The 12,306-nt window shown below is 39.9% G+C and overlaps 1 protein-coding gene across 2 annotated transcripts in view; it reads right to left on the reverse strand.

Annotated features, from left to right (window-relative positions):
- RPS6KA6 (ribosomal protein S6 kinase A6) overlaps positions 1–12,306 on the reverse strand; it is a 62,728-nt gene that overhangs the window by 11,204 nt on the left and 39,218 nt on the right. For both annotated transcript variants that reach the window (XM_080990463.1, XM_080990464.1), the window contains exons 12-19: positions 12,174–12,238; positions 10,001–10,103; positions 9,480–9,604; positions 7,831–7,956; positions 4,489–4,578; positions 1,845–2,003; positions 1,122–1,283; positions 615–691 (exon numbers count right to left, since the gene is read on the reverse strand). In XM_080990463.1, the coding sequence (XP_080846589.1) occupies positions 615–691; positions 1,122–1,283; positions 1,845–2,003; positions 4,489–4,578; positions 7,831–7,956; positions 9,480–9,604; positions 10,001–10,103; positions 12,174–12,238 (907 nt within the window). The remainder of the gene's footprint in view (positions 1–614; positions 692–1,121; positions 1,284–1,844; positions 2,004–4,488; positions 4,579–7,830; positions 7,957–9,479; positions 9,605–10,000; positions 10,104–12,173; positions 12,239–12,306) is intronic.

A 12,306-nucleotide genomic window follows, 5' to 3' on the forward strand; every position in this document is an offset into this window, starting at 1 on the left:
AGGCCTAGCAATCATAGCAACTCTTCCCAATAGGTCTTGCCCCAATTAGGCCGTTGCGAGGACTGAAGGTCCCCACCTTCCACTGCTCTCTAAAGGTTCCTCCTCCCTTGGATCCTTCCCCAGGAACCTGAAGCTCCTTCATTTTGTCTCTCTTTGCTCTGCCCTATTCATCCCTCTTCATGTTCTGAGAGACCAGGGAGGAGGGGAGCTGGTCACAGCAGCAGGAGGAGACATATTGGCTTCTTCAGCAGCCTGTTTCCACTCTGCCTCTTGGTCCCCCTCCTCACCAGCCTACGCTTCTGCTTCTGGACTGCTCTCTGCCACAGCCTCTTCCTGCTCACTAAACCCTATTAGCTCTTCAGCTTCTGAAACCTCATCTTTCCAGTCTCCTCCCTCTTCTACTACTTATCATTGTCCCGCCACCCATCCCATGGCTCTGAGCCTTCTTCCCCTGGGGGACCCCCAGCTTGTGACTCCCACCACTCTTCCTGCATCCAGCCAGTCCGTGACAGTACAACACCTTGAGCTCCTAGGAGAAAAGGTGGGATATAAATGTAATAAAATAATAATAATAAAACATTCAGGGCAATGATTAAATGAAAAACACTTCTTACCCAGCCAACATTGTATAAAGAAGGACACCCAAGCTCCAGATATCACAAGCAGCATCATATCCCTGTCTCATGAGAACCTAATGAAATAGAGAAGAATAAACAGTTCAATTTTTCTGTCATGAAAAGGCTATAATTTGAAAGTCCCAAGTAACAGCTTAAAAGAAAATCTCAAAAATATGCTAGTTACAGTAGCTATAATTTCAGATGTGTTCTGGTTAAAGATGACAACAGTTAATATTGAAAATTGGTTTCTATGCATCTGCTTTAACACTGTTAAAAGAACAAAACGTATTCTTAACATATTTATTTTGCAAAGCTTTGTTAACTGCCTTGAGCTATGAGAACAGCTCTCTATAAATGTAATAAGTAAACAATTTGATAAAAAAGTAACAAAACAATTAACCTTTTGCAATTAGAAGATACAAGGCAAATAGATAATATAATGTAACTACTTTCTTGAGATGTCACAAGAGCATGTGCAAATAATATACAAGAAATTCAGCATACCTCTGGCGCTACAAAGTTGGCAGTGTAGCAGGGGGTTAAGAGAAGCCCATTCTCCCCCCGAAGTTGTTTTGCAAAACCAAAATCACAGATCCTGATGGAGTCAGCATTATTTGAGTCATCCATATATAAAATGTTACTGGGTTTAAGGTCTCGATGCACCACCTTAAAAATACACAAATGTTAAACTGAAAACTGAAAAAAGCAGGAAATGATCATTTGGAGCTTTTTCAAATTTTTTTTAAAGAATGCAGAATCAATACAACACGCATGTGGGCCCAATATGGGTGATCTAATTAGATACTATTCATAGCACAAATGCAACTTAACCAGGCTGCTGATTTAGACTGCAATCTTAAGAACACGGGATAAGGAATAAACCCTATTGAGATTGATGAAATTTATTTTTGAGTAAGCATGCTTTCATTAATTTTTTAAGAACTGATGCTTGCTTTTCCATCATGAAAGCAGATCCAGATTTTAGTCACTAGTGAAAAAAGAAAAACTACACATTTTTCTTTTGTCTACAGATTTCAGAATAAATTACTATTGTAAATTTACCTTTACATTATTGCTTACCTAATCAAACTCTTGAACACAATATCCTACAGTCCTGTTTACTATGTAGAGTACTGCCTAGTTTAAAGTTACTCCACAATATTAACAACATATTAGAATGTATACAAATGTAATTACTATACAATAATCAAAATGGACATAACTTACTCCTTGACAATGAAGGTAGTCAACTGTTTTAGTGATCGTAAACAAAACAGCACTTGCTTCCCGTTCTGAGAAATACTTTTGTCTGAGTATACGATCCAGTAGTTCACCTCCCTTCATTAATTCTGTGACAAGGTAGATATATTTACCATCATCATACACCTGCGGAAATTAAATGCATATGAGTAATGTAAATATTCCCAGGCACCTGATTACTTGAGAAAAGTGTGAATCAGAGTCATTTAATATATTCAACTAAGTTTAACTCAGCATAGACCTACTAAAGTTCATATCCCCAACAGAGTAATGCGTATTAATTTCAGTGTATCTACTCTGAGTAAAATGACCCCAAAAATCTGAATTACAAAGTCAAATTCCAGTATAGGAAGGGCATCCCTTCCCTAGCAGGAAACAGGATCATGCAGCCCAAGCAGCAGGATTTAATCTCCACTCAGCACCAGATGAGCAGAGATAAAAGATCAGCCCAAGACTAGAGGATTTAAAAGGGAAAGGGGAGACTTGTAAAGGCTTTTGCAAGGCTCCTCTGCTTCCAAATACCAAATCATGTGCCAAACTTTCAGGCAGCATTTTGCATGCAAAGGCAGGGTGCAAGAGAACTCATCTGCATTGCATTTGCATGCAAAATGCACCTTTTTTTCTCCCCTCCCAGTTTATTGATGGGAAAGAGAAAAAGAAAGGCACATAGACAGTGGATCATGTCTTAAAGTACCTGTCTTAAAACACACTTTGGAGCACCAGCCCATCCTTTAAAGGAGGTGGTAACTACTTCAAAGGGTGCTTTGCAGCTTTAGGATAGAATGGTAGAGTGTTTACCTTTGCAAGTCTTTGTGGATTTCTCTTTTAAAACTTCAACAGTGGCTTGAAGGAGAAGTGAAAGAGAACGTGCAAAGCTGCACGAGAAATTTTGACAGGTGGGTATTTCTGTCCACCTTTCATTATTATTATTTATCCAATTTATATACCACTCATCATCTGAAGATCAGAAGGTGGTTTACAAAAACCAGAAAAAATCATAACAAATGAACTCCTCATACCCTGTTTAAAAGGCCATAGCTGGTTTAATTAGGAAAAGGCATAGGAGCAGAGAAATATTTTTGCCTGGCACCTAAAGATATGCAACGAAGGCACCAGGAAAGCCTCCCTGGGGAGAGCACTCCAGAAGCAGGAAGCCACCGCACAAAAGGCCCCCTTCTCATGTTGCTGCCCTCCGGACCTCTTTCAGAGGCAGCACAGGAAGTAGGGTCTGGAAGATGATTGCAGGGTCTGGGTTGGTTCCTATGTGGAGAAGTGGTCTTTGAGTTATTGCAGTCCTGAGGCTTTATAGGTCAAAACCAGCACTTAGAATTGGGCCTGGAAACTAACTGATAGCCAGTTTAGTTGGTCCAAGACGGATGTTATATGCTCAAACTGCCTTGCCCAGTGAGCATATTGCTGACAATGTACTCCAAAATTCTGAATTACCCTACTCAGCAGTTTCATGTGGATGTTAAAAAGCATTGAGGGGGATTGAACCCTGAGGAACCCCACATTCCAGGCTCCAGAGGAGTGAAGAGCACTCCCCAAGCATCTCCTCTGGAAATGACCATCCAAGTAGGACCAAAACCACTGCAAAGTGGTGCTACCTAGCCGTAATTTCGACAGCAGCTCCAAAAGGGTATGATGGTCGATGATAATCTAAAGCCACTAAGAGGCTGAGAAGAATTAACAAGGACAAATTTCCCATCTCTCTCCTGAAAGATGTCATCATGCAAGGCGACCCAAGCAATTTCTGTGCCATAATTCCGACTGAAATGGATCTAGAAAATCAGATTTTCTAAGACACCAGGTGATTGGCAGGTGCTCACCTGTCAAATAAGGCCCTGAGCGGCCTGGTAAGAATCTGTCTTCTAGAACCAAAAATATTATCCACCCCTAGTTCTAGCAGATTCAAATGCACATTTACTAAGGCCACATTGGTGTTTCATTTCACTATCTGTGTGAGTCCATAAACCAAATGAAACCACATGCAAATGAATTCCAGGCAATGCTAACATACTACAAATTCCCACAGAGATTACATCATTTCTTATGCAGGAAGGTGCACAGACTTCTATGTATGCCTGTGGGGTTTAGCAAAAAGGCACAGTCTCCCCTACAGCAATAGTCACATGGACAACTGAACACATGGCATAGCATTACAGTGGAACCTCCACTTAGAGACATAATCCATCCCGGAGGTCCGTCCACTGGTCAAAATGGGATGCTAGAAGAGGCGTCTTGTGCATGTGCGCATTTGGGGGCAGTGCACTTCTGCGCGTGCGCAGACGGCGGCGGCCGCTTCTGCACATGCGCAGATGGCAGAAGCCACTTCCACACATGCACGAATTGCGGCAAACCTGGTGTTTACTTCCGGGTTTGCCGCAGACGCAACTTGGAACGTCCATGAGACAAGGCATATGTAAGTCTAGGTTCCACTGTACATTCAATTATGGTAATGGGCTTTTAATGAGGCACAGTGAAATATTTTCCTGAAAATTATTAAAGAGGTTGAACTTTCTATATTCTAGTGAAGAATAGCAAGGACATGTTTTACTAAATCCATGTTTACAGACAGTATGCTTTTTCAGAAACCAAGAAGAATACATACATCTTTTAAAGTAATAATGTTAGGATGCTGTCCATAGCGCATCAGAATCTCGATTTCTTCAGAGGGATCTCTTTTACTTTTGTCAATTATCTGGAAATATTAAACGGCATGCAAAAGTTACACATTAGTTTTTTAAAATGAAAACAGTTTTATAGTAACAATAAAATGTAAACAACTTTAAAAACCTGTAAACCACAATAAACATAGTGTTTGTAGGCATACATCTGAGCAAGTGCTTTACCTCTAAGAGAGGTCATTTCAAGGAGTGCAGTCTAGTTAAGACCATGTAAATAGTATGCTTTTTCAAATGAAATGATATTGAGTTGGAATACAAATGACCGGCTTGTTTATATGAAAAAATGAGTTCTTGCTACACTAAAAGAGAAGGAATCCAGGTTGGATGTTCTCTGTACTACTCTCTGCTCATGTAACAGCTACTAAGATCAGTAACATCTTTCCAGTTTTTAGAGGTCTGCAACCAGCATAAAATAATCCCAATTTTAGAGGGTTTCAGAATAATACCACATAAACACAGAGGAAAGGATTCCTCTCAATTTTTTGTTCAGTGATAATGTTATTTATTTAAAGACTATGTTGCATAATGTTTTCACTGCTGGGCGGTTACATACGAGGTGCCAATATGGGAATCTTCCATGCCAATTCCTCCAGCACACACTGTATCTCCCCACCCCAGTTTTATTGTGAACCAATTTCACAGGTGACCTGTGAGTTAGCTTGAGAGTCCCCCCCCCCCCCCCCGCACCATGCCGACTGAAACATATATTAAAAGCCTGGATGCCCATATTTTATTCAATTGGTTTGTTTTTAATTTCTCTGCAAGGTCTTTTCCCCACACAACTTTCAATCCCAAGAAGGGAAGATAAGTAGTATTTTTAAAAATTGCATAAATCTTTGACAGCAGGTCTTTCAAAGATGTTCAAAAAATGTGAGAGGACGAATCACCTGTTTTAAAATAAAGGATCTGCAGATAAAGTAATTAACTTGCTGGAGAATTAACAAACCCATCAGGGCACCTCGCAGTTGGTTTTTTAGTTGCTTTTCTGACAATGGGCTACCATTAATATAAGAACATATGAATCTAATAATAATAATAATAATAATAATAATAATAATAATAATAAATTTTATTTATATCCCGCCCTCCCCAGCTGAAGCCGGGCTCAGGGCGGCTAACAACAATAAAACAGTACAAAAGTACAGCATAAACAACACTCTAAAATCATTCATTATAAAATTAATTAATTCAAGCCACTGGCAACCATTGGGCCAGAGCTCCGCGAAGATTGCCGAGGGAGGGAGTCAGGCTGTGCCCTGGCCAAAGGCCTGATGGAACAGCTCTGTCTTGCAGGCCCTGCGGAAAGATGTCAAGTCCCGCAGGGCCCTGGTCTCTTGTGACAGAGTGTTCCACCAGATCGGAGCCACAGCCGAAAAAGCCCTGGCTCTAGTTGAGGCCAGCCTAACTTCTCTGTGGCCTGGGACCTTCAAGATGTTTTCATTTGAAGACCGTAAGTTTCTCTGTGGGGCATACCAGGAGAGGCGGTCCCGTAGGTACGAGGGTCCTAGGCCTTTTTTATAAAAGCCTATAAAGAATCTATAAAGGCCTTTTCTTTGAAATGCCTTGAAGGAAGTTATTTTTTCTTGACAGAGCAATTGTGTTAAATGGGAAGGACACAGTGACAACTTCTGCTATTTACAGTGGTACCTCGGGCTATAGACGCTTCAGGTTACAAACTCCGCTAACCCAGAAATAGTACCTCGGGTTAAGAATTTTACTTCAGGATGAGAAAAAAATTGTGCGGTGGCGGTGCGGCAGCAGTGGGAGGCCCCATTTGCTAAAGTGGTACCTCAGGTTAAGAACAGTTTCAGGATAAGAACGGACCACCAGAACGAATTAAGTTTTTAACCTGAGGTACCACTGTATACCAAAATTCAATCAAAGAGGATAGGAAGAGATTATTCATGTGTTGTCATTTCTTAAAAGAAGAGGATGATATGTTCACTTTCTAGCCTCTTAGGAATTATAAGCATGGGGAGGCGTGTAGCACTGCACACTACCACCTTATCTACTATTGACCATCAACCGAATACAGTGGTACCTCGGGTTAAGTACTTAATTCATTCTGGAGGTCAGTTCTTAACCTGAAACTGTACTTAACCTGAAGCACCACTTTAGCTAATGGGGCCTCCCGCTGCCGCCGCGCCACCAGAGCACGATTTCTGTTCTCATCCTGAAGCAAAGTTCTTAACCTGAAGCACTATTTCTGCGTTAGCAGAGTCTGTAACCTGAAGCGTCTGTAACCTGAAGCTTATGTAACCCGAGGTACCACTGCACATCAGTTGGTGTTCACAACTCATGCACTCAAGGTTTCTCTTTAGCCTACATGTTATGATGCTCTGAGAAACAAGGACAGCAATAGAAGTAAGGATCTGATCACCATTTCGCCAATGTAGGTCTTCTGACTGGAGGACCACTAATGACTGAAATATTTACTTGTTTCAGTTTATTATCAGCTTTATCCCCAAGTGCTCTGTTGATTATCAGTTTCAAAAATATTTTTATTTGACTTCTGCTTTATTTTGAAATATGTATAGAATGCTTGATCATAAAAATCTAAGCAGTGTACATTGTTATTTTAGCATTAATAAGCACAGATGAGATCAGCAAAGCATAAAAACAGAATGCACAACACTAAATTATATGTCTGGGTTGGCATGCTGAAAGAAAAAGATTTTCAGCAGGTGTCTAAAGCAATACAGTAAGGCCACTTGCCTAGCATCAATAGGCAAGGTGTTTCAAAACACAGATGTGACCGCACTAGAAGATTGATACATAGCTACTGTGGAACATTATATAGCACTTGTAAATAGCGCAAGTTCTGCAGACAGAAGCTGTCCAGAAAGTACATATGGAGGAAGGCAATCCTCCAAGGAAACTGGTCACAAGCCGTTAAGGGCTGTATAGACCATTTATTTATAGAAGATAAAGAGTACTGTGGCATCAAAGAGACTAAATCTATTTAAGTGTCCTAAGCAACTGCAACAGGACATTACAAAGATATTCCTAAGTTGCAGGATACTCCCTTGGGTACATGAAGGTAACTATATGTAAGCAAGAATACTGAGTATTTATTGTAAAGCTTACAGTTGAATAATGTTTTAATAACAGGCTGCTTTATAAACATTAGAGTGAAAGGTCTTTGTTTTAAAAACGTACATTTTTGTATTCAGCAGAAATAGTTAAGTATGGTTAGAGGAAAGAGATCTAAGATCTATTAATAGATTTGCCAGTACCAACTATGGAGAAAGGAACTCCATATATACCTTCACAGCAAACTCCATGCTTGAAGCCATGTGGATGCAGCGCTTACACACTGAATATGAGCCAACACCAATGTCCTCCTTAAGTTCATAAGCATCTGTGAATAGTGCACTGTTCCCATGAAGTTGCTAAAAGCAAACAAACTGTTGTTTAAAGCTATACACAATTCTTAACAATCATTTCATAAACTTCAGTAAACGATTCAGTTCCCAAACATATGGCAAATATTCTTTTATTAGATGCTTCTGCAGTGTGCCCAGAGTGGTACAGTAGGGCATCAATGAGAACCATAAGGGCACAGAGCTGCAAAACAAGATCACAATTTATTGGCCTAACTTAACTACTGATAGTTTTGTCTGCCTCAAGTAGGACCCCAAGGACAAGAAAATATAGCCATGAACTGTAAGGGAGATGCAGAGATCTAAATAGAGACCATTATTTGTGGTGTGACACCCCTTTTGTTTATATTTATTTTTGATTCAGATTTGTCATGGCCAGTAGCTAGTACAATAAAGATATTTGGATTGGATTGGGCATTGGAAGCCTGATGATCTGCACCTAAATGTTAACTGCCTTATGTAAGATGTGAATAAGATATCCTACATAAGACATGCTCCCCGCCCCCTGAACCTCCAGAAAAAACAATCCTCAGCTGGGAAAATGTGTGTACTAGCTAGAATTTTGAGACAAGTTTCATCCTCTATGTTTATTTGTGAACCTGCTACAATAAGGGTGGGCAACCAGATCCAGTTGGCAGGCTGGATTCTAAAATCCCTCCACCTTCCCTGTGGGCCAACTTTGGAAGATGGGTGGAGCTGCCCACTTGTCAATCACCTGACATCAGATGATGACTTCAAGTGAGTTCTCTCTCAGTGCTAAATTAGGAAACACCTTTAAAGTCTGTTTGCAAGTATGGTATGGATTCAAACCATGCCAGCAGGTGGACGTTTTTCCTCTGCCGCTCTTCACATAAAAAAAATGATGTTTTTGCTCTGCAGATTGGCAGAGGCAAAAACACTGTTTTCAGGCAGAATTTGAATTTCTACTATGCTTGTAAATGGACCTCAGAGGAGTTCCCTTTCAGCACCCATCGGCTGATAAAATTGAGAAGAAGTTCTTTTAAAAGCTTGCACACAGCACAACTTCAAAAGGCACTAGATTTCAGCACACGTTAGCTGATTGGCTCAGAGAAAAGCCCTACCAGCTTACTAGCAAGTTCCCAGTGCAGCTGATTCCAGTCATGTATTCCAGCCCTGTATTTGCCTGCCCCACATCTGATGTTACATATCCATAGCTGTCAACTTTTCCCTTTTCTTGCGAGGAATCCTATTCAGAATAAGGGAATTTCCCTTAAAAAAAGGGAAACGACAGCTATGCATATGACATCTCATACGATGCTACATATGATGTTCAGTGCAATACAGATGGGTGTGGCTTGGATAAAACTGCCTCGCGGGCCAATTAGATCTGTGAGACAGAGGTCTTCCACGGCTGTGCTGGAGGATTAATATTCAGAAAATATGCATCTTGTATAAGCAATATTTGCTTAATAAGCAATTACTGCAAATCTTATCACTACACCACTGGAAGTAGCTATTTCAATAGTTATATGTGTATACGGGACCGAGGGCGAGAAAACGAAACCTTTTACCTGTACTATTGGCAGTATGTTGTTGAGAGGGGAGATTTTGTGGTCTTCTATGGCCGTAGTTGCGACAAAGCTAAAGCCTTTGAAGAGCTGGTGTGCATTAGCACTAGGTGGAACTCCTGGAGAATCTAATGATTAAATTTACAATACGTTAGACAGCCCATAATACATTTTTTCCACTGCAGTTATGGATTTTTATTTCACTTTTTGAAAAATAAAGACAAGTATAAATAGTAAGCTCATTTACATTTATAAGAATTTAACGGATCTATAAGAGGAAGAAACTGACAAAGGCAGAAGGAATAAAGAGCTACTTCGTCTTCTTTCTGAGATTTGTTTTTCAAACAATTAACTTGACGATTTAATTTCCAAAGAGATCAAAAAGCATATTTTATTTTATTGTTTTTAAGCAGATTAGATCCGTTCCAACACTGCTTGGATTTTAAGTGAAATTTACACTGTAAATGGGCATGGTAGAGAAAAGAGTTTATATTGTTTTTTGTTTGTTTGTTTTACCGTATTACCTTTTGGTGTTTTTGCTGTGAATTCTGGATCAAAACAAAATGTGTCTTCTGGCCTCCCGGAAGCAGGTTTAAATGGAGGCAGAATCTCTCTCCTGTATAGTTTCTGAAAATGGAGTTGCAATATATTATTTCCTCATGAACGCAAACACATCACATGCAAAATTGAAGCATCAAAATGTAAAGTAGGTACTTCTCTTTAAGTTGTAAAGAGTGTGAATCTGAAGAACTTCCAAAAGGCTACAAAAAACAATTCTCTGCATGCTTGAGTGGGGGGAAAAGACAAGAAAAATATATTTCTCCCGACTCACTTCTTGCACATAATGGCTGAAGTTGCACATTAACGCTAAGCCATGGCTTAACAGTACATGAATGAGTTGTAGTGAGCCCCAGTGAAACATTGGTTTTCTACTCTCACTTCCTCTTCTCTTCCTGTAAATTTGGAAAAAGGACTTCCACAGAGAATGGTTTTATTCTAATAAGATATAAGGCTATGAAGATCTTAAGATGGAGACAGGAAATGTAATGATACTGAATTGTTAGTAAGATCAAAAATATTCAGTACGGCAAGTATATTTTGGACATTCCAGTGACTGTTGGCATCCATCAGCACATGTTTGGTAAGCAAATAAAATTTATTAGATCAAAGGTTGATCTAATGGTAAATGAAAGCAAGCCAGAGACAAATGAAATGAAAAGTGGAATCAAAGATGATACAGAGACTTTGGAGAAGAATATGGGTAAAGGATTGGCAGAACCAGAGGGTGAAATGGTAGAGTTGGAGGGAACAGATAGTGAAATAAAAAAGCCCTTCACAAGGGTGTTTGGAGGAAAGAAACAGCCAAATGGTGGAGTTCGATTCTGCAGGAATGGAATGAAGTCATGGATGAAGAGAGATGGGATCTGTAATCAACAGAGCTGAAAAAGAAATGCTCTCTCAGTGTACAATTTTGAGTGAACTCAGAAGAAAAAGATATCAAACCTCTGGCCCTTTTCTTGGAAATGTTTTTTAGATAAGGATGCAAAACCACATCAAACCCAACAGGAAATTAGAACTGAAGACACTGAACTGGGTATGAATTAATGGTTACATAACAAAAAAAGAACTATGGATAATATCTCAATATAACAGCAGAGAGACTTATGTGGACAATGACAGAATTTTTATTGTTATTGTTAAATATGGAGGCATGATTGTTGAACTTATTGGGGCAAAGTTGATATGTTTGATCAAAGCAAAGCCATTGCTGTCTTTTATTAATAATAACAATTAGATAAAAATTAGAGTATGAAACGGGAAAATGAACAAATTTTAGACATTTAGGACTGAAGGTTGGAAATGGCCGCTTACCTGGTGCCAGGGTGGGTGGCAGTTGTGGTGTGTCGCAGCTGCCCCTCTACTCCCCATGGGACAAGACGCCACCTCATAGTGGCTGATTGTTTGGGGATCCACAGGAGAGCACGTCATCCTCCAAATTGCCAAATCAAGGGCATGCTGGAGGCTGGGATTGGGCAGTGACCAGAGTGGATGTCTTCACTCTGGTCTGACACCTGAATATTTAGACTGGTTGTGCCTGAGTTCAGGACCACTATGGTTTAATAATTGCTGTATCTGGAGCCAGGAAGGAATTTTCCTGCAAACAGATTGGGCCCTACTGGAGGCTTTGGCTTCCTCATAGCAAAAAGGCATTGAGTTGAGATGAAATGGTGCATCACCTCTACCTCAGTCAGGTGTGATCTAAGGATATCCCATTAACAGGGACTAAATGGGTCTCTGTCCAGTTTAAAAGGCCATAGATTGTTTAATTAGCCAAATGCCTGTGAGAAGAGGAGTTTTTTTGCCTGGTGCCTAAAGATACAGAAGAAAGGCTCCTCAAGCATTCCACAACTGGGGAGTTCCCACAGAAAACACCCACTTTCCTGGAGGAGATACATGAAGAAGGGCCTCAGATGATGACTGTAGGGTCTGGGTTGGTTCATATGTGATTTCATCTCAGTCTCCCTTAATGGTTTTTTTCTTCTTTTCTTTTTAGAAAATAGGTTTTCTAAATAGATGCTAGAAGTACACAATGTTTGGCTGCTTGAACAATTTGATATATCCCACATTTATTTATTTTTTGAAAAGCAACATTACAAAAATGGAGTGTTAAATTTCAGCCTTCTTTTATGTACTCACATTCCAGTCAATGGTTGAAAAGAAAGGATGTCTCTTGATTTCTTCAACCCCATCAGGACCAGCTCCTGTCATTGCAGGAAATGAAAGGTACTAAATCAAACAGCGTAAAGAAAAATATTGTGGGGCATCCAAA

This window comes from Podarcis pityusensis (genome assembly GCF_964106645.2).
Source record: "Podarcis pityusensis genome assembly, chromosome: Z".
Lineage (NCBI taxonomy): Eukaryota > Metazoa > Chordata > Lepidosauria > Squamata > Lacertidae > Podarcis > Podarcis pityusensis.